Source organism: Strigops habroptila, chromosome 1 (assembly GCF_004027225.2).
Source record: "Strigops habroptila isolate Jane chromosome 1, bStrHab1.2.pri, whole genome shotgun sequence".
Taxonomy (NCBI): Eukaryota; Metazoa; Chordata; class Aves; order Psittaciformes; family Psittacidae; genus Strigops; species Strigops habroptila.
Window position 1 is genome coordinate 2,968,757 of NC_044277.2, and position 22,555 is coordinate 2,991,311.

The 22,555-nt window shown below is 41.7% G+C and overlaps 1 protein-coding gene across 6 annotated transcripts in view; it reads left to right on the forward strand.

Annotated features, from left to right (window-relative positions):
• TSNARE1 (t-SNARE domain containing 1) overlaps positions 1 to 22,555 on the forward strand; it is a 490,869-nt gene that overhangs the window by 298,492 nt on the left and 169,822 nt on the right. For 5 of the 6 annotated variants that reach the window (XM_030512211.2, XM_030512231.2, XM_030512202.1 and 2 more), the window contains exons 10-11: positions 3,827 to 3,899; positions 15,952 to 16,034. In XM_030512211.2, coding sequence (XP_030368071.1) covers positions 3,827 to 3,899; positions 15,952 to 16,034 — 156 coding nt within the window. Of the gene's footprint in view, positions 1 to 3,826; positions 3,900 to 15,951; positions 16,626 to 22,555 lie in introns of those variants that run through there. The other variant, XM_030512249.1, reaches the window with a different exon arrangement.

The window sequence follows — 22,555 nt, forward strand, 5'->3', positions numbered from 1 at the left end:
TTGGCACATCGCTGCCTTTTTTTGGTCATCTTTAGCTACTGCCATTTCTTTTTGCCATCTCTGATTTTCCTGTTGACTAGTTTAATTCTTTTTGCTCCAGCATGGTTGATATTAAATCCTGTCAATTATTCTGAACAATGGATTTTTCCATATATAAATAAAAGAGGATTTAGATGAAACAATTTAAATCTGCCTCCCTTTTGCTGTAGAATGTAATGAGTGAGTTGTTGCCAGACAGGAAAGGATAGGGTTTCTTGGGTTTTAATCAACAAAATCTGGGTTTCTTGGGTGAGGATTAAACCCCAGCCTATTTAGCTGGCAGGGAGACAGCATTTTGGGAACGGTGGCTGGTTGTTGTATTCCTGGTTCCTGTGCAGTCAAAGAGACTGATGAGGAGCCGTATTTCACTGTGAATTGCATGTAGTGTGTGCAAATGTGGGAAACCAAAGGCAATCTGACTTTGCTAACAAACTCTGATGCCTGGCAAGTTCAGAGGTATTTCATGATAGAGGTAACCTGACAAGAAGGAACAGGAACATAGCTGCTAGGTATATTCCATTATAGAAGGTCTTTATTTCTGGCTGGTTTTCTTTCTTCTGTTTTTTATTGTGTTTTGCTTATATATATGAGGGACTTTGAAACTTCATGTTGCCAGGTTAAATTATTCAACAGATTCTTTGCTTCAGGTCAGATTGCTCTGTGCTCTGTGCTTTACAATTCACCCCTGTTTGTTTTGCCTTAAATACAAGGAGTCACGTTTTTTCCCTTCCCAACAACTCAGTGGCTGGCTTTGACTGATGCACATTTGCTAAACGATGATTTTAAGTGTTGTTACAATGCTATGAAAAGGATCTCTACTCTGCAGCACCAGATGGCTGTTCTGTCCCAACTACCTGAATATAAATGGCAAATCTGGAACAGCACTGTTTGTATATGGCATTGAATATCCTTTCCCATTCTTCCCTTTTTATCATGGTATCCGGGCATCGGGAGACAGCCCAACTCCCTTGTGGTTAAATTAGCTGAGGAGGACCCTATGAGGAGTCAATACATCATCTGGTCAGTCTTAGACCAAATTGCCTACTTGTTTTATTCCAGTGGAAATATTGGGGCATGGTGGTGTGCATGTATAATTCAATAGATAGCAATAACTTCTATCTAATCAAATGTACATGCAAAAACATGCCCATGACGGTTGTGTTCACTTAAAGTGCTGTAGAATCATAGAATCACAGAATGGTTTGGGTTGGAAAGGACCTTAAGATCATCTAGTTCCAACCCCCTGACATGGGCAGGGATGCCTCACACTAGACCATGTCATCCAAGATATTGTCCAACCTGGCCTTGAACACTGCCAGGGATGGAGCATTTACCACTTCTTTGGGCAGCCTGTTCCAGTGCCTCACCACCCTCAGAACAAAGTAAAACTGACTGAAGGGGCAATGTAGCCAAGAGACACAGATGAACATTCTGGGATTTATTCGGTATTATTATTTGTTTGTTTTATCTTTCCTTAATCATCTTTTACTAAGGAGTTCTATGAGAGCAGAGCAACATATTAAAGTTAATTCCCAGTTCTTCCTATTTTGCTAAACTTTGTAATTCTGTTCTTTCAAAGATTTTTACAAAAGAAAACCCCCAAAAAAAGACTCTCCCACACTGAAAAAAAATCACAACTAATTTCTTCTCATTTCCTGGCAGTGATTTACTACCACAGTGCCTGAGCGCAATCTCAACTTACTTAAACTTCATTGCTTTTACAAAATATTCTGCAGTATTTACAAGTTAGGAATAATACCATACATAATTAAAGCTTCATTATGCTTGACAAGTGAATGAATGAAGCAAATTTTTTGATGCATTAGCCAGGCTTTGGTTAGGGGGTTTGTTCTTTGGTTTATTATGATTTCTCACAGCTTTTCGAACCTTTTGTTTCTCCTCCTTCTTCAGTTATTCAGCAATTTGGTATATTCTAGAATTCACAACGGGGCTCCCAGGCTTCATTGCAAGTTAATGTGATTCTCTTGCATTAGATGATTAAATGTTATGCCACTTGTTCTCATAACAAACTTCAAAAGAAGGGAGTGGATTCATTTTGCACCATTTTCTAAATTTGCCAGTAGGAAGCTGAGTTATAGAATAATATCATAGAATAGTTAGGGTTGGAAAGGACCTTAAGATCATCCAGTTTGCCATGGGCAGGGATGCCTCACCCTAGACCACATCGCCCAAGGCTCCGTCCAACCTGGCCTTGAACACTGCCAGGGATGGAGCGTTTACCACTTCTTTGGGCAGCCTGTTCTAGTGCCTCACCACCCTCACAATGAAGAACTTCTTCCTTATATCCAACCTGAACTTCCCCTGTTTCAGTTTGAACCATCACCTCTTGTCCTATTGCTACAGCCCCTGATGAAGAGTCCCTCTCCAGCATCCTTGTAGCCCCCTTCAGATACTGGAAGCTGCTCTGAGGTCTCCACAGAAGTGAGGTGGAAGCAATTGAACCTTTTGGTGTGATGGACTAGAGCTGCATGAGGACCCAAGCAGATAAATGAATTACTGTGCAATTAGCCTTGGGAGAAGCAGATTCTTAAGAAACATTTTCAGTGCTTTAGAAAGCATCCAGTGCTGGGTTCCCCAGCGCAAGGGGATGGAACAGGTTGCTGAAAGAAGTGGGGAATGTTCCATCCCTGGCAGTGGTCAAGGCCAAGCTGGACAGAGCCTTGGGCAACATGGTCTAGTATAACCATTCTATTGGTTATAGAAAAGTTGCTTTTCAGAATTGTGAAGGACTAAGAAGAAAAACAATAAAGACAACAAGAGTAAACCCTTCCCTTTCTGAAAAGGTTATTGTTGATGCAGGCCATTCATCCCAGTATGTGGATTCTTATGCAGAAAAAGGCTGTCTGATAAAATACTATTTGTAAGCTGATGTAGATATGATCAAAACCTGACTGAATTTTAAATCTCCTTATTGGTAAGGCAATAAGAAAAGGGCTGTTTGATTAAGGGATTAATTTATACATTTTGAAGTGTTAAAGAAAAAAAAAAACCAAGAAAATAACTAGATTCCGCACTTGAATTTTCAGTTAAAACACAACAAATTGCCAGTGAATTTGTTTGCTTCATTTCTGAACACTTACCATATACAAGAGCAAATGTGAGCATATGCTGCTTTCATATGACACTGTCACTTAAGAAAAGAATTAATCTAGCAGTAATAGACATAATAACATAGATACTGCTAAATGCACTACCAGTAAGGCAACATTACTAAAGCAGAAAAAAAGACACTCAAACAGAATGCATGTTGTTAAGCTGCACAAATCATAGAAACACTGAGGTTGGCAGAAAGCTCTGGAAAAACTCTAGTCCAAAACCCCTTCTCAAAACAGTCAATTTAATCAGGTTTCTCAGGGCCATGTCCACTCGGTTTTGTAAATCTCCGATGGTGGAGGTTCCACAGACTGGCGAGCAGTCTGTCCATAGAATCATTGAATAATTTGGGTTGGAAGGGACCTTAAAGCTCATCCAGTTCCAACCTCCTGCCATGGGCAGGGACACCTTCCCCTAGACCAGGTTGCTCAAAGCCCCATCCTACCTGGACTTGAGCACTCAGTCTGGTTGTTCTACTTGTTTCTTATAGAAAGCTTGAGTCAACTAGTTGACTTAGATCCAGCAAGGGATCTTAAAGGTCTTTTCCAACCTAGCTGATTCAGTGATTCTGTGGTTTTGGGGTTTTTTCTTTGCAAAGCTTGACTGTGGAACATGCCTTTTATGCTTGGCTATTACCCATTCATCATTAATGTCAAACTTTCTGTCTTTTCAGAGTGACATGTTGGATGTGAACCAGATCATTAAAGACTTGGCGTCCATGGTGCATGAGCAAGGAGACACAATAGGTAGGTATCACATTTAATGTATTGGCTTTATTACCCTCCTGCACCATTCCAATGGGATGTTGTGTAGTCCTTCATGAGAAGTGTTTGTTGATGCTGTGATTGTACAGTCAGTCATGTTTTGGTCTGATGAGCTGCCCTGTGCAATGGGGTTCTCATATTAAGGATAGTTAGCTGGTATATTTAGCATAAAACAGAATTCACAGAGAGATTAATCCATTCCCTTTTGACTTTAAAAAGGAAGCTGGAGAAGATGTAACATTAACTGGAAAGGGATCCAATTCTTCCTTTCTACCTGGAACTGTAATTAAAAAGCAATAGTAGTAGCAATTATTGTTACGATTATTGATGATGGGGGAGAAAATTGAGCAGCTTGCCTCTCCTAAATGGAATTTGCTTTCCGCATTGCAGGGTGTGTCTGATTAAATTTACAGTAGCCTAACATCATGATGTGCTCACATGCATAGGCTGAAGTTTCTGCCCATTAGTTGATCTCTTACTCTCCAGCTATCAGTAGCTAGGAGTGTGGTGGAGAAAACTTGGGGAAAAAAGATGAGAGTAATCCCTAGTATAAGCCTATGGGCTTATCTTTAAAAGCAGCCCATCACCACTTGCGTAAAAAGAGGGGTAGGTACAGTAGATCACCTCCTTTTAAATTCCCTCTGACCCTTGTCTTTGTCACTGCTGTCTTCTGATGTGGCTAAGAAGACTTTTTTGTTGTAGCTCCTATTTTGTATATGTGTGATAACACTGTGCAGTGCTTCAGAAGCAACTGTCTGCTTCCAAATAGCTATAGTTCTAAAGCCACATTGAGGGACATGAACTCCAGAGAAGCAAGATTTGCGGAGATATTTCTAACCTGCAGACTTCAGCTACAGTTCTCAGTGGAGCTCCTGGGAGCTGGATCAAGTCCTAAGACAACCATATGTAGATTATAAAGGAAGAAACTCTTTTCTCCTGTTTATTAGTCACTCTGGTCGTCTTTGCCAAGCTCATACCTTTGCAAATTTGCATTAGCTTAAGATACCTCCTCTCACACTGAAATGAGCTAGCTGCATCCACTGCGAAACACAACTCAGGTTCTCAAGTGCAGGAAAACCCCAAGATTATATCTAAACCCAACTTTTTAGGGTGTTTGTTTGTCTGATTTAATTTATGCATGTTCAGAAGCTCATTGTTGTACATGGATAACTTTGCAGCCTGATTCATCTCCTAAGAGCACATCAGATGCTAATGCCTCGAGGGACATGACAACATACATCAGCCAGCTTCATGATCCTTCCAACTCCTTTTCTTAAGGCACTATTTATTATTTTAAGATGTTGCCCATGCATAGGAGTGACCACGGTATTAGCTTGCCTTCGAGAAGCAGTGAGACTAAGTAGGATGCTTTGTCTTTCAGCCAGCATAAGGTATTTGTTGCTTGTATATCTGACACATTCTTCCTTCTTCCTGTTCCACCACAGCAGATTATTAGTTTCTTTATGAGTATCTTTTCAGCCTGGCAGCAAGTCAAGGTATGTTCCCAACCAATTGCTGGGAGGTCCCACTGTTTATCTCTTGACATTCATATTACACAGAAGTGAGTGAGATGAAGAATCAGGAGGCAAAGGGAGTTGAAACCCCTACAGTGAAAATTCAAATGCAACGATGACAAGGAACAGTTCTCTCGGCACTTGTTTTAGTTATTTAATGTTGTCCAGGGAAAATACATAACCAGGAATATGAGATGCACCACGCAGCAAAGTGCTCCCAGGGCTGTAAAGCAAACCACGCTCTGGTTCACCTGAGCCTGGGAGAATCAATAGGAAGAGCTTGTCTGGTCTGTGCACGGCACAGACAGAGTAACCCATATTGCTTACAGAAACCTAAAAGCAGTTTTGCTAGCATGTGGGCCAGTTCCTTAATGAACACAGCATAACACTCCTAAGAGTAGAGAGCATTTTCTGTCATGCAAGGAGGAAATAGATGAGGCGAAATGCAGGCTCAGGGGCATATCTCTGCTATCTTTTGTCTTCTGCAAATAAACTCCATGCATGTGCTCCTAGTAATGACATCTCTTTCACATGAATATTTAACTAAGCATTACTATATCAGTGAGGCCAAGCCCTCAAAACCAAAACAGGCTAGTGGCCTAGGTTACCTTTGAATCATGAGAAGGTTCTGGAGTGCATTGGTGACAGCTTTGGGGATCTGATGTAGCAATGGCAAGATCTCCAGATGTTGGTATTTCTAACCTTTTACTTCACTCGTGAAGTCTGGACATTCTATATTTGAAAATAATGGGGTGAAGAAGCTTCTTAACATGATCTAGGGTGAGTGCTCCCTCACTTTAGAAGCATCACTACATGTGTCAGGCTAGAGCCCGCAGACCTGACAAGACAAGTATAAACATGGCAGCTGAGAGGAACTTCTTGATGGGGTCAATATGCTCAGTCCTTGAGCAATGCTGATATTCACTGATATACCACATTGTCACTTCTTGCATCATCATCATCAAAACTTCCTTCAAAGTAAAATACACTTGCAGGAATGCAAATGGGTTGCTTATTTTGGAAGCTTTTGAATGTGGGGAGGGCTTTCTTAGTTTTGGGTTGTTTTATTTAAAAGGAGAATGTAGTGAGGTGGCGTCGGTCTCTTCTCCCAAGTAGCAAGTGATAGGATAAGAGGAAGGGGCCTCAAGTTACACCAGGGGAGGTTTAGATGAGATATTAGGAGCTATTTCTTCACAGAGAGGGTAGTCAGGTGTTGGAACAGGCTGCCCAGGGCAGTGGTGGAGTCACTGTCCCTGGAAGCATTCACAAACTGTGTAGATGAGGCCCTTGGTGACATGGGTTAGTGGTGGCCTTGGCAGTGCTGGGGTAATGGTTGGACTTGATGAGCTTAAAGGTCTTCTCCAACCTGGTTGATTCTATGAGTCTATGATTCTGTTTTCTTTCCTGTGAAATGAGGTCAGCTTTGTTGCCTGTTTTATCTTGATTACCTTTCTGACCTGAAGGCTGGTTTAACACATAGACACTGTCAAGAAAGCCAATTGGCACCCTTCTACACATGTCCTCCTCCAGTCTGACTGCCTGAATAGCACAGCCAAGAGTCCGTTGCCAGATGCGCTAATGCGAACCGAGCTGGGAAATCATTCAACTGGATCCTTAACTAAACTCTCCTGAGTTATGTGTCTCGGTTGGGACATCTACAGAAAATTAAGACATCTTGAGAATAGTTCCCAAATACCTGAACGTAACAGCTTTAATATCTACGTTCAGTTGAATGTGGCCTGCGAAGTCTCTCATTTGGTTACATTTCCTAAGTCATCTCAGAGGAGGCTGTTATGTGAATGGGTACATTTATGGTCTTAGTGGTTACTGAGGAATTAGGAAATCTTCGTGTGGCTTTCTTGCTTGCAGCTGCTTTTTTAGACACAGAGTTACATGTCAGTACAGAGCGCAGTCCATGCAGGAAGGGTATTACAAGGGGTGATGGGTTTAAATTTAAACAGGGGAAGTTCAGGTTAGATAAAAGGAAGAAGTTCTTTATTATGAGGGTGGTGAGGCACTGGCACAGGTTGCCCAAAGAAGTGGTAAATGCTTCATCTCTGGCAGTGTTCAAGGCCAGGTTGGACAGAGCCTTGGGTGACATGGTCTAGTGTGAGGCGTCCCTGCCTGTGGCAGGGGCTTGAAACTAGATGATCTTAAGGTCCTTTCCAACCTTAACTATTCTATGATTACTGAACCAGTGATAATCTATTCCACTTCCCATTCACTTCCCAAGGAACCTCCAATTTCTTTGTTCATCTGACGTATATGCCCTTTCATCAGTTGTTCTGTTATCTAAGTGTAATTAAGCCTTATTGTAAACCACACCAGCTGCTGAAATCGCATAGTATTACTACCCTTAATTGCTCTGTAGGCAAAAATTTTAAGGTCATGTATACCACTGGCCTTGCTCTCCCTACTATTTAGGACTGCAGCAGAGGTGACCTCCACTATGACTTTTCACACATCCTTGGCTTCAAACAGCACTGAAGAGCCTGTAAGGTGCTTGATTGCATGTTAGGAGCAGGTCGATGGCCACAATTGTATTGTTGGAGTTGGGTGTGGGCTACCATGATCTCTGACTAACTCATTTTACTTGAGATAAAAGGCAATGCAATAAGTGAATGAGCTTTTCCTGTTCCTGCTCTCTCTGAGCGTGGGGGTTTGTGTCTTCCCTTGTATGTAGACTTTTACATTTAGCTTCAGTGCTGACAGGTAAGGCAGCACACGCTGGTTTATAAGGAGAAGAATAATGTGCGACTCTACACTTGCAAATCTACTAACGCCTGGAGATTTGTCTGCTGTTCTGTGTTTGACCCTCGTAATGTGATTGGGCTGGTAAACTTGCAGTTAATGAGCTAGCTAATTCTGTACAAGAAACAAGGCTCTTCCTTTTTATGAGGTTTATTGCCACCAGTAGGATTCTTCTCACACCCATTTATCCTGAGTCATTTTGGGGAAGCTGGAGCTGCTGTGCTCTCAATTTCTAGTAATGCTGCAATTGAGCAGTAAATGTCATAAAGGCAGAAGAAGCTGCCTAGGTGGCTGGTTTATTTCTGTGGGGTGGTGTTATACTCTGCCACAGACAGACTGTGTTTGGGAGGCCAGAGCCTGAGTGGGTTAAATAAATCAAAGCAGCCCTGTAAAGAAAAAGGTGTCAAGCAAGTCGTAAATATCAGTAACTTTAATTTGTAGGTAAAATATATGATCTTTTCAAGAGAGCAAGCGGGGATAAATATGGATATTCCTATGAAACAACACTCCCATCATCCTCATTTATCCCTGCGAGTACTCAGATTGACACTTCTTACATCAGATGACTCAATAGCTTATGCGCTCAGCTGCGTAATGGAAGGTGTTGTGTTAATTTAAGACAAAAGTGGACCTCTGAAAAATGCTGCATGCAAATGAAATTAAGGCATTTATCCAAGATGTGTTAATTCATGAGCTGGATTTGGAAAACTGAACATGATTATTTTGGTCTTTTCTTTTGTCCTTTTTTTGTCATTTCAAAGAAACAGTTTTATTGCAGTTGGAAATAAGATTTTCTTTCACATGGATGTCTTCTAGAATTAAGAAATAAAGAATTAAATTTACATCACAAGGGAAAAAAAGTGTGCCTGCGTATAGCTGGAATTTCCCAATCAAAGACAGATTGAGTGTTCTTTTGCTTTTTAAATGACTTTCAGAGATTGTTTTGGGAAAAAAAGAAAGAAAATCTGACATGCCCATAAGCTTCTGCACCAAAAAAAGTCTGATTGAAATAGCATTTTTCATCAGAAAAAGAAGTGCAAAACCAAAAGTGAATCAGGTCTGTTGACATGATATAATATTCTCCCATGTGAAATTTTTGTGATATTTAAACTAGAACCTTGGATTACCCAAAGCTGTATGAGAACTGTGGGTTAGATAGAACTCAGATAGAGAGCTGAAAGTGTACATCAGGCAATAAGGGCAGAGGCCATACGATGCACCCTCAGGAAACTCTTCATATGCTGATTCTTGTGGTAAATATCAGTGATTTGAGACCACTTGTCTCTGTAAGAAAGAATGGTAAATGGCTTTGCATCTGCTAAAGTGCTCATATTCCTGTACTCTGCCATTTAGCACAAAGCAAATGATATGAGATATCATATTCTCTGTACTGTGTTCCAATAAACACACATAGGACAATGTTTGCATTTTAAATCCCTGGAAGCTGTATCCTGGCAGGCATGGCAAACCTCTGGCAGGGCAATACTATTTTCCAGCGTATACATATGGAGCAGATAGTTGACATTTCCAAGATGCATCTCAAGGACTGTATAAATCATTCAGGAGCTGAAGTGTTGTAAATTTATGCTGGTGTTCAGCTTTTATTCATACAGACTAGGGCTTTGGGCTGTTGGCCGAAGAAAACCAGCAGGAAGAGCTAGTTATGACGTTCTAAGGTAGTTTAAGTAGTCTTTCCAAACTTGCCTGGAAAATTAGGTTGAAAGGATGCTGGAGAGGGACTCTTTGTCTGAGGCTGTAATGACAGGACAAAGGGTGATGGGTTCAAACTGAAACAGGGGAAGTTCAGGTTAGGTATAAGGAAGAAGTTCTTTACTGTGAGGGTGGTGAGTCACTGGAACAGGGTGCCCAAAGAAGTGGTAAATGCCCCATCCCTGGCAGTGTTCAAGGCTGGGTTGGACAGAGCCTTGGGTGATATGGTCTAGTGTGAGGTGTCCCTGCCTATGGCAGGGGGTTGGACCTGGATTATCTTAAGGTCGTTTCCAACCCAAACCATTCTATGATTCTATGAAGGTTGTTCAGTGCCTCAGTCGTTACTTCTGAGAGACATGGTATGTTACCATGTGGAAGAATTAGAGCTCTGCTGAGGTCAAATAGAAAGCTAGGTTCTCTCTGCCTTTTGTTGGTAGCAATAACCATGGCTCCTGATGACTCCTGGAGCTGACAATCGTATTTCATTGCACCAGACTAACCCAGTATGACCCATATAGCCTTAGTTTAGCATATGGGCGAGATTTATAAATCATAGAATAGTTAGGGTTGGAAAGGTCCTTAAGATCATCTAGATCCAACCCTCTGCCATGGGCAGGGGCACCTCACACTAAACCGTGTGTCTCATGTGCAGAATTTTTCACTTGATGCTTACATTGATCTTTCCAAGTGACTAACCCTGAGCCATTTAAACCTCATTCCAGAAGAACTGCCATAGTTTTCCTTCTCTTTAATATCCACAGTTGTGCCTGAGGGTCTTTTGCTCATGGAATGGCACTCGCTTAAAACTCTCCAAGTACACGGCAATTAGAATGGGCAAAATTCATTTTCATGCTAAATGCAATTTCACTCCAAATTTGGCTTTTAATTAGTAAAGAAACCTTTATACATTACCAAAATGCCTTTTTTTATTATTATGATTGTGCTTCTCAGTATATAGATTATTTTTAGCCAGTTGTAGTGATAAAAGAGGGTTACGCTTATTAAAGTGCTAAAAATAAAAGCATCTGATGAAACCTGAGGGAGCCCATTTTGGTTCCTGCCAAGTGGAAGCACTTTAAAATTCTCATTCACAAGCTCACTTTCCTGTCTTTGAAGCAGTTTTACTGAGAATTACTCCCTCATGAAACTAGTCCATTGCTGTGGCTGTAAAGACTTGGGTCATAGAATCAGAGAATGGTTTGGGTTGGAAAGGACCTGAAGGTCATCTAGTTCCAACCCCCCTACCATGCAGGGGCACCTCACACTAGACCATGTCACCCAAGGCTGATTCTTTGATATGTTAGGACAAAAACCCCACTCCAGCCACTGTCATTCCGGTAATTTCACATATAAGACTCCTGTTGTTCATTAGCAGGGCTTGATCCCAGAAGGCAGGTAAATAGATAGGGTTAAAGACACCTCTTGGGTTCATCATGATTTCTGTCTCTGTGTGACAAATGTGTCATAAAATCATAGAATCATAGAACGGTTTGGGTTGGAAATAGGACTTTGAGATCATCTAGTTCCAACCCTCTGCCATGGGCAGGAACACCTCACACCAGACCATGTCACCCAAGGCTCTGTCCAACTTGGCCTTGAATGCTGCCAGGGATGAAGCATTCACCACTTCTTTGGGCAGCCTGTGCCAGCGCCTCACCACCCTCACAGTAAAGAACTTCTTCCTTATATCTAACCTGAACTTCCCCTCTTTCAGTTTGAACCCATCACCCCTTGTCCTATCGCTACAGCCCCTGATGAAGAGTCCCTCTCCAGCATCCTTGTAGCCCCCTTCAGATACTGGAAGCTGCTCTGAGGTCTCCACGCAGCCTTCTCTTCTCCAGGCTGAACAGCCCCAACTGAAAGGATGTGTTTTAGCTGGGAAATTAGTATTATCTGAATTCCTGGGTGCGTTTGTTTGTAACCACCATCTGCTTTGGTGCTGCCCTGTCACTCAGTTTGATAAAATGGCAATCACATTACCTTAATGTTTCTGTTTGCTTTCAAACTGCACCAGAAATTTGGCATCAGAGGCTGAGGACACAAAATTATTGTGGGATTCAGGCTCTTTGGAAAATCCTAGCCCCAGGGCTGGGTTATCTCAGCTGTTTGGGAACACAATCACTGTCCCTTCATACCAAAGACAAAGGAAAAGCTAGACCACTCCAGCAGGTTTCTTCAGTCTACTGAGCATCCTAAAGCCCCTATGGAAATAAGTACTTGCCTTGCCTCTCCATCCCCCAGCAAGGTGCTTTGGCAAGGAGCCTGAAAGTGAGCAAGGTGACACTGTGAACCATCACTGGCATTCAGCAATGATGCACTGAAGTAGCTGTGAGCGACACATTCATCATTGACTTATTAACATCATCGAGTTATCACTTATTTCCTCGTGATTTGACCCAAATTCTCTTTCCTTCGCTTGCTTTCCTGTGTTAATCAGCAGGAATATCTAGTTAAATTGTGTTATATATTTATGTCTCATTTTTATAGAGGTTTAGAGTTGTTTTGGGGTGTTTTTATTATAGTTTTTCCTCCTGTATCTCAGGATTACAAATTGCTTCAAAAAGAACATTTAAATGGGAGTTTTGCTTATTCCAAGGCTGGTATTCCCCTGTTAGGAGAACAAGTGAGCAGAAACAGTGCCACCAGGGTCCAGCCTCCTCCTGTACCATCATATTGACTCCTATATAGCATGTAGCACACACGTCCATCCTACTTGTGAAATCCTGTGGTGGTAAATATGTGGATGATGTTTGCAAAACACACTGCAGAACATATGATTAGCCCATTCCTTGCAGTGCTAAGGGGGCGTTCACAGTGTTTAATTTTATCTAAGGAAGGCAAATCTCCTTAGGCCCCCCTGCAGGCAGTGAAAAGCACTCGGTTCCTCTGGAGGGCTATTTAAAGAAGTTAAATTAAGCTCCTTCTGTGATTTCTCCCTGCCCCGAGAGGAGCACAGACAGATTACTCTTGGTTTAGTAGGATATCTTTCATAAATCTCTTCTCTGTAGCTCTTCTGTGCATAAATGATTGATTTTCTGAGGACAGTCAGCCTTTGAGAGGCTGAAGGGTGTCTGCACTAAGATCCTGGGAAATATCAGATACATGAGCAAGTTCTATTACTTTGTTTAGGCCAGGTTAGATGGGGCTTGAAGCAACCTGGTCTAGTGGAAGGTGCCCCTGCCCATGGCAGGGGGTTGGAACTGAGCTTTAAGGTCCCTTCAAACCCAAACCATTTTATGATTCTATGATTATGCAGTTTCCCAAATCCCCCCATTCCTTCCAAATCCCATCACAAAGTAACTTCAAACATGGAAGTGCTTTGCTGCGTAAAGTTCTATTTTTTAACCCAAACCCAGGGTCAGCTTTTGTGTTTCTAAAATTAACAGGTTTCCCAGCAGGATATATACGTAGTTTTAGTTCAACTGTTAACTTGATTATTTCTTCTCTTCTCCCCAGCCTAATATGTGTCACAGCTTGGCTGTAGGAAAGTTATGGCTTGTTGGAGTTTTGAGTTGTCAGGATCCGAATTTGAATTGATGCAAACTGGTGATGTCTCAGTGGCTAGTTCTTATGGACTCCCACAGGACATAGTTTTGATTTTAGGCAAAACCAGTCTGGTTAATTATGCATCATGTAGTTATGCTTAACCATAGAAGTAAATACTTGTCAACAACTAGGCAACTAAGAATTTGTCAAGTAAGAATTTGGCACCTTGGGTGAGTGACAAGTTACTCTGACTGATGCATCCTGTCAGCGTTAATGACATATCAACTCTTGATTTCTCTGCCTTGTGGCCTGTTGTTTCCATATGCAGAAAGGCTCGTATACACAGTGCTGGAAACTGCGCTGGGGCTTGTAGTCACCAATTACACAGCACTGTTTTAAGATGCAAACATAAAAAAGGCACTTCCCTGTCCTACATAGCCCACGGATCTGCCACTTTTCAGCTCTTTCTCAAATCTTACCAGAAAATATCCCTCTGCTGCTACTCCTGTAAAATATGTAGAATGACCAACTGGTGATTTGTGGTCCCACCCTCTAGTGTGACATCTGTTCTTCAGAGAAGCTGTGGCAGTGTTCAAGGCCAGGTTGGACACAGGGGCTTGGAGCAACCTGCTCTAGTGGAAGGTGTCCCTACCCATAAAACTGGATGAGCTTTAAGGTCCCTGCCAACACAAGCATTCTATGATGCTTTTCGAACAGAAGTGTCGATATCAATTGACAGCGATAGAACTGGTGGTGATGTGGTAGGAGGGTTTTCCTTGTAAACTTGCCTAGAACATCATTATTATCGAGTGACAGGTTGAAATCTGTTTACCATGTTTCGCTCACAAGAAACCCTTTGTTTCTCAGGCATACCTGTTTGAGGTAGACCCCAGGTCTACCTTGTAAAGCTCTATAGAAGGAAATTGGATATTTCTTCATTGGCAGAGGTTTAGTTCCTTAGAAGCCTTTTGATCTCTTCCTGCTGAGTCCTGAATGCAAGGAAAGCATTAGAGAAGAGGTCAGTGATCCCAACAAAGGTCCATGGTGTTAAAGGCTTAATAAAAATGGTTTGAGAAGCATTGGATATAGCAAATAAAATTATGCTGTATCAATCTATAAAAGTGCTCGCCATGTATTTTTTCTTTCTTATGCAGTAGATATCTGAAGGAGGCTACAAGGATGCTGGAGAGGGACTGTTCATCAGGGACTGTAGCGACAGGACAAGGGGTGATGGGTTCAAACTGAAACAGGGGAAGTTCAGGTTAGATATAAGGAAGAAGTTCTTTACTGTGGGTGTGGTGAGGCGCTGGCACAGGCTGCCCAAAGAAGTGGTGAATGCCCCATCCCTGGCAGCGTTCAGGGTCAGGTTGGACGGGACTTGGAGCAACCTGCTCTGGTGTGAGATGTCCCTGCCCGTGGCAGGGGGTTGGAACTGGATGATCTTAAGGTCCTTTCCAACCCAAACCATTTTATGATTCTATGATTCTGCTACATCATACATAGTCTGATGTAGTGGATAATAAAAATGAAAGGAATGGATAATAAAAATAAAAGGAATGGAAAACCATCTATCCCAGGTGTAATATAAGACTTTTACCAGCTTTCTAATATTAAGTTGAAGTGTTTTCATTCCATGGTTCTCCTGGTTTATGAGGTTTTTGCTTTTTTGTTTTATTTTCGAGTTATCAGAAGTGCACAATTATTTTAATAGATTTTCAATGCTGTTTCACTTTAAAATAGCAAAACATGAACTCAACCACTTTCCAGAGTTTATCCCTAAACCCTCATTTCTTTACCCACTGCAAAAGTGGCCAGACTAATTAATGTTCTTTCCTTCAGAAATGAAACAATAAATTAAATCTTCTATAGCATGTATTAGTCCTACTCCTAATACCATCAGTTGAAGAATTTCCATTAATTTTATTAAGAATTAGAGAAAGCACTGAAACCTTAATTTCGCATCCATTTTCAACCTGTGGTTTTGTTCCTCTTGACCGTTTTCGTATACTCCATGTTGCAATATCTTCTTGACAACACACAGAAGCAGACCAAGTGCACATTCTCTTCCATTGTGGCAAGCAATTATTGGCTGCACATCTCTTAGGGGATAAGCTGGTCTAAGATTCCTTCTGGGAACACAAGACCTTATTTGTGAGTTTTATGCCATAGATGTCTTGCTTTCTAAGCACAGCTCTGGAGTTAATACTTGTCTTCGATGGAAGCTCTAATAATGAGATAATTTCAGATACAATCTGCCATTTTCCTTGTTTTATTTAACTCTAATCTAGCAAATTTACCTGTCTTGAGCTGCTTGCTTTGAATTCCCAATAAGTCTTCACATTGGTTTCAGTGGGAATGGGATGAGCTGCTAACCTCTGTGGACACATGGATAGATATCAGTCATACAGCCTCTGACTGACAGGTGTCATTCCTATTTCCCTGTAGTACTACAGCTTGCAAACAAGAGCTGGCTCATCTCTATGCCCATGAGTAAACTGCTGAACTGCTGTTGGTATCAAGTCTTTGTTTTAGGTTTCCACCCTGTAATGATCTTCTATTATCTTAATTTGCAGATAGCATTGAAGCCAACATTGAGACTGCATCTTCTAATGTAGAATCAGCAAACGAACAGTTGGCAAAAGCCAGTCAACACCAAGTAAGTGGGTCTAAAAAACCCTGTGGATTCATTCAGTAATAGTATTTAAAATAAAGAGAACACTTGGCTGATGTGAACCACATGGCACATGGGCTGCATTGGAATTGTGCTACCTGGAAAGATGATAAAGCATGCTCTAAGTAAGAGCTAAACTTTTTTCTTACCTATATGATTAAATCACTGTGGTATCAACAATTTGCTTTAAAGTAGTCATTAAGAGATGTGCATATTAAAGAGTCATTTCCCAGTAGGAAACTCAACAATTAGCTACTGTTGTTCTTGGAAAGATTGTCATAAAAAGTGCATCATTTCAGTGAATATGTGCTTCTTATTGGAATGTTTCCCTATAATCAGGCAACAGTGCTTTTCAGAAACAACTCAGCTGTCAAAAGACATGATGTGCTTGGCGAATAATGGCTATGGGAATGGTGTTCGGCACTTTTTAAAGGCAATTTGAGGGTAGGGGTTTGGGGTTGGATTTTTCTTTGTTGGAGCAAGAATAAAACACTCACACACACAAAAAAACCCACCCAAACATTAATCTTTTTGGAAATAGCTTGACCGGAAAGAACTCTTTGATAGTTACAGTTAGTACTTTCTAGGGATGAAAGGGCAGAGGAATGGGAGGAAGCGAACAAAGAAGAAATTGTTCTTGCTTGCATTGGATTGACGGAATAAAAGCTGTTAGTTTCCTTTTTTATTCCTCAATCACAAATCATTTTGTTGAAGTCCAAAGTGATTTTCATGTATCTGGAGTCTTGTTAGGACAAAATGTAGCTGAGGTCTATGCAAGTACATAGTGCCTCCTTGTTGGTCCTTGGATAGAATGAATTGTCAAGGTCTGGGGAAAACCTCCAGCCCAAAGAAGTAAGAGCCACAGGCGTTTTACTCCACTGAAAAGGAGTAATGTGATTTTATAGTTATCTACAGTTATCTGTTAAAACTACCCTCTGTGGGTAGTAGGAACAACTTTTGCAGAACTTAGATGTTGGAAGAAACGAAGTGTGGTCTTCAGATGTGTTTTGGTTTTAAAGGCATATATATTCAAGATAACGTGTGTCACGCTGCACGTAATCCTGCAATTGCTTTCTAAATAACCTGTTGTGTTTTTACTGCATGAAGTCTAAAATGAGACTGGAATAAATTCAATACTTCACAGTAAAGCCGTTCGCAAAGCTGCAAATGAGTTAATGACAATTTTGGCTAAGAAGGTCAAAAAGTAGTCAGGCAGAAAATGAGCGCAGCACAGTGTAAAGGATCTACTTTCTTCAGCCAGCAGGAGCTGCTGAAACAGCCTGCCCAGTTAGGAGGTGCTTTATTCCTCAAATATGTTGATCATGATGAAGATATAGCCAGTATTAGTGAGTAAACTGCTGCTAAGGGCATAAATGTCCTATAAATGACATAAATAAAGGCAGAAAATGAGGTGAAGTTTTTGTGTCTTTGATTGCTGGTCTATTGTCTGGGGTTTGTCAAATAGCATTTGATGCCTCCTCTGTTATGTGTTGTGGTATGTGTTCATTTTACATCCAAAAGGACATTGTCTTCATAGTGTGACAAGAAGGGTCCTGATCACACAGCCCTCAAGGGCTTTTGTAGGAAGCAATGTTGGTGCTATTTGCATCATTATGGATAATGCGGTGTGAGTATAGGTCATCCTTCTGGGTTGTAGGTGTGTCTTTGGCTGCTTTGGAAGTAACTAGGATGGATTTGGAAGAATGATCAGGCAGATGGCTTTGTGGGTGAACTGCTTTCAAGGGAGCTGCCATAGTTCTACACACTTTAAATTCATTCTGTATTCTTCTGTGCTGCCCAGAATGAAAAGCACAAGCTGTCTTTTAAATCCTGCTTGGTAGTTTGCCTGCTTTTGTTAAAGTGCCAATTCATTAATGTATTTGACTGTTACCTACGACCTCTAGTATAGTGTGATTGTCCTGTAAATGCAGACTGGCTTACACACGTTTGTTATTTATTCCTATTTATGTGTATATATGTATATAAATATGTGTGTGATCCTATTTTTATGTGTATATGTATAAAAATGTGTGTATGTAATATTTTTATGAGTATATGGATGAATGTATACATAAATCGAGAAATCAAAAATGTCAACATCACTGAAACATTCAAGTTAAGACCTACCCTATAGCTTAATGAATGTATTTCTGTCAGGAATGAAGATTAAGTGACTGGTTATACTGTTTGCATATAATGCAATGCAGTCACTTCAACAATACAGCTTGGAGCACCAGTGCCAACCTGTACATTAACATAACAAAGCGTCCTTTAACTAGTGCAGAATAAGGCATTTGAGTTCCCTGAAATGATAGAAATGTTTAAACAAATTTAAATATCTTCCTGCTGAGCTCCTTTGCTGCATTTTAAGTTTTGTAAGCTGCTCCTTCATCTTGAGATGTGAGTGTTAATAGTAGCGTTTCATTACTTTGTGTGAATTCTCATGTCCTCCATCTAAACTCTTTACCCACCCACAAAAATATCCCTACAACACCCCTTGCCCCTCTATTGTAAAACAATAAAGAACATAGGAGGGAAATATATGGTAAGTAAGGTACTTACTAGTGGTGGCCAACTTTCAGGCTGGACAAGACTGTGGGGTGGCACAGTGCTGCCTGCAGCCAGCCCAGGGAAGGGAGCAGCAGGTAGTTGTGCAAATGATTCTGTTTCTCTCCTTTCTGTTCCCTGCCATCTCCTACCCCATGTGCTTCTATCTTCTTTCTGTCATCCCCTTTTCAATGCAAACGTACATGCAGGCTACATCAAGAGTGTAGGTGTAACTCTTTGCTGGTCATAAATAGGTGAGATACCAAATCATAACCATTGTGTGTCTCCGTCTGACGTGGGGCAGATGGTTTCAGCAAAAGGGTTGGGCACTGTTGTTACGTGTGGCAGGATCAGACAGCTCAGAAGTGTCAATGATGTTCTCAATCTATCATTATGATCTTGATCTTAGATGCCACATGAAGTCCCTGACTCCATGCTGGGTACCATAATTGGCAGCCACATTGTTGTCTATAGTCCCTCTTCTCAGCTGTAGACTTCACCCTTTGACAGTAACACTTCCCTACTTTGCCAAGTAAATTCACTAAGGATTCGGTGGCAGTCAGATATTAGAAAGACTCTATGGGCCAAATAGAAAATAGCAATACCCATTATGCCTATCCATGATGTAGAAAAAGTTTATCTTATGTCATATTCACTTTATTTCCATAAATTCTTCCTTCCCATTATAAATCATTGTACATGTTCTGATTTCAGCACTGCTTGATTTATATTGGGTGAGAGAGACTTGCTATATTTGTGCTGGAACAGAGGATGTGACAGATGAACTGGTAATTAATCATGAGCAAAAAAAAAGTCTTACATCCCAGAGGCATAAAAGGTTTAGTGGGGACTGTCAGAGCTTTGGAAGAAATAATTTGTATTTTTAATTATTAGCAGATTTTTCCCCCTCGTTTTAAATTACTATCATTACGGAATAGTTGTGCTTAAACTTATTATTACTGTAGGTTTCAGTTAAGCTGGGCCACTGCATTATCTGCAGGAGCACACAGGGTCAAAATGCAGATGGAAGTATAAATGTTGGATGTTGACACCAGAAGTAGAGGAACAGAGGCCTGTTTCCATAGGAAATCCCTCCTGGTCACAGAAATGTGACAGTTTTACTTTGTTGTTCCACTTTTCACTAGAAAATTCAAGTTTAGAAAATTACTGAAAGGCAAACAGCAGAGAGAAGCCAGAAGAAGCAATCTCCTGCAGTACACTTGCTTCAGTAGGGGTCCTGTTTAGTCTGGAGAATAGGAGGCTCAGGGAGGACCTTATCGCTCTCTATGACTACCTGAAAGGAGGATGGAGCCAGGAGGTGGATGTTCTCTCCTCCCAAGTAACAAGTGACAGGACAAGAGGAAGTGGCCCTCAAGCTGCACCAGGGGAGGTTTAGATGGAGATTAGGAACAATTCCTTCCCCAAAGGGTCCTCAGGCATTGGAACAGGCTGCTCAGGGCAGTGGTGGAGTCACCATCCCTGGGAGCGTTCACACACTGTATAGACGAGGCCCTCAGTGACATTGGTTAGTGGTGGCCTTGGCAGTGTTGGGGTAAAGGTTGGACTTGATGATCTTAAAGGTCTTTTCCAACCTAGTTTATTCTATGATTCTATATTTCTATGGTTCTTAGACCTAAAGCAGAAATGAGGACCCTTGCCATTTAATACCTAATGGCCCAGATTTGTCTCCTGAAATGTCACTGCCTATGCCTCTAAAAAAAATGATTCATCCCATCTATCTTAAAACACCTATTATAGCATAGGTCAAACTGGTCTCTGGAAGATAGGGATGTATTGGACTGAATATAAGTGTGTTTGGTGGAGACGTGTGTCTGAGTTAAGTTTCTGGACTCCCTTTAGAATCATAGAATGGATTGGAAGGGACCTTAGAGCTCATCCAATTCCAATCCTCTGCCACGGGCAGGGACACCTTCCCCTAGAGCAGGTTGCTCCAAGCCGCCATCCAACCTGGCCTTGAACACTGCCAGGGATGGGGCAGCCACAGCTTCTCTGGGCACCCTCACAGTAAAGAGCTTCTTCCTTATATCTAACATAAATCTATCATCTTTCAGTTTAAGGCCAGATAAAGCCCAGACAATAACAGTTACATTGCAAACATTTCAAGGGAAACTGAATCCCGTGCGTATCACCTATTCCTTTATCGGGAAAAAGGGAAAATCTGGATCCCTGATGGTCTCGGTACCTGCCTTTGAGATTAGCTCAGGTGGGCTCAACATCACACAGAGGGCCTGGCTGCAGCAAGATGAGCAGTTCTACTTCACCCAGTTTGTTCATAGCTTCCTGCAGGTGGATTAAGAGGAAGAAAAAGCAGCAAACACAGACTCCACGGATACATATTAAACCAGTTACTCTTTTTGACACAAAGTTTGGCCTACGTTCAGCTTGGCCGCACTGACTGAAGGACTCTGTGTGCTGCTGAAGCTGATTTGTTTTGGACGAGCTGCTTGTGTAGCTCTGATTAATGCTGGTTGCTTTCCTTCCCTATAGCCTCTGTGGAAGTCAAGCTAATTTGGATTCACTGGCATCGCGAAGGAAAGCAACAGTTCAGTGACCCACTTGTGTAGTCTAAGAACAATGAGGTTTTTTCCTGTAAAGAAGCAATTCCTGGGTCTGTCTTTCAGGGGTACACAGAGAGGCACTTTGAAGGCTGGAGCATTAAGGAAAAAGAAGCCTCATAAATCTGTGGCTCATAAATTTGCAGAGAGATCTTATTGCCTGGGGACCACCAATAAAGGGCTGGCTTCAAGTTTTGCACAAATAACTCATTGGTATTTTAAAAACAAAAGAAAATTTGGGTTTCAAAAAATATCTCAGAGTGTTTGAAATTTAAAAGGCAATGCTAGAGTCATAGAATCATAGAATCACAGAATGGTTTGGGTTGGAAAGGACCTTAAGATCATCCAGTTCCAACCCCATGCCATGGGCAGGGACACCTCACACTAAACCATGTCACCGAAGGCTCTGTCCAACCTGGACTTGGACACTGCCAGGGATGAAGCATTTACCACTTCTTTGGGCACCCTGTGCCAGTGCCTCACCACCCTCATAGTAAAGAACTTCTTCCTTAGATCTAACCTGAACTTCCCCTGTTTCAGTTTAAACCCATTACCCCTTGTCCTATCACTACAGCCCCTGATAAAGAGTCCCTCTCCATCCTTGTAGCCCCCTTCAGATACTGGAAGCTGCTCTGAGGCCTCCACGCAGCTTCTCTTCTCCAGGCTCAACAGCCCCAATGGTCTCAGCCTGTCTCCATACGGGAGGTGCTCCAGCCCCTGCTCATACTCGTGGCCTCCTGTGGACTTGCTCCAACAGCTCCATGTCCTTCTTATGTTGAGGACACCAGAACTCCACACAGTGCTGCAAGTGGGGTCTCATGAGAGCAGAGTAGAGGGGCAGGATCACCTCCTTCAACCTGCTGGTCAAGCTTCTTAAAGAATTTCTACTTATACATACTGTGATAACGAAGGTTGTCTTCTCCTCTTCTCTATGGGTATGCCCTAGGATCTTGACTTATGCTTCCATTAAATCAGTTTAAAGCTAATAGTTTCAAAACTAGTGTGTACAGCCTGTTAGTACCACAGTATGATGGGATTGCACCCTGACATCTCCTGCAGCAGCTGCCCAGCATGCTGCAAAGCCACAGTGGGCTGGCGTGATTGGAATATCTTGGTGCAAACTCAGCTTTGTAGCTACTGAATCTCCTGGGACAAGAGGATGCTACATGTTCATAAGGCAAATTCGTGACCAAGATGTGATGATGATCTAACTATATCTATAATGATGATAACTATATCTATAGTGATGATCTAACTATATCTAACTATAAGATGCAGTTTATTCAGTCAACCTCATGTTGTGGTTCCTCAGCTGTGTCTGTCACCAGCGTGAGCGTGGCTGTTTGCTGCTTCTTTGGGGAATTAGCACTTGGAAGCTTTATT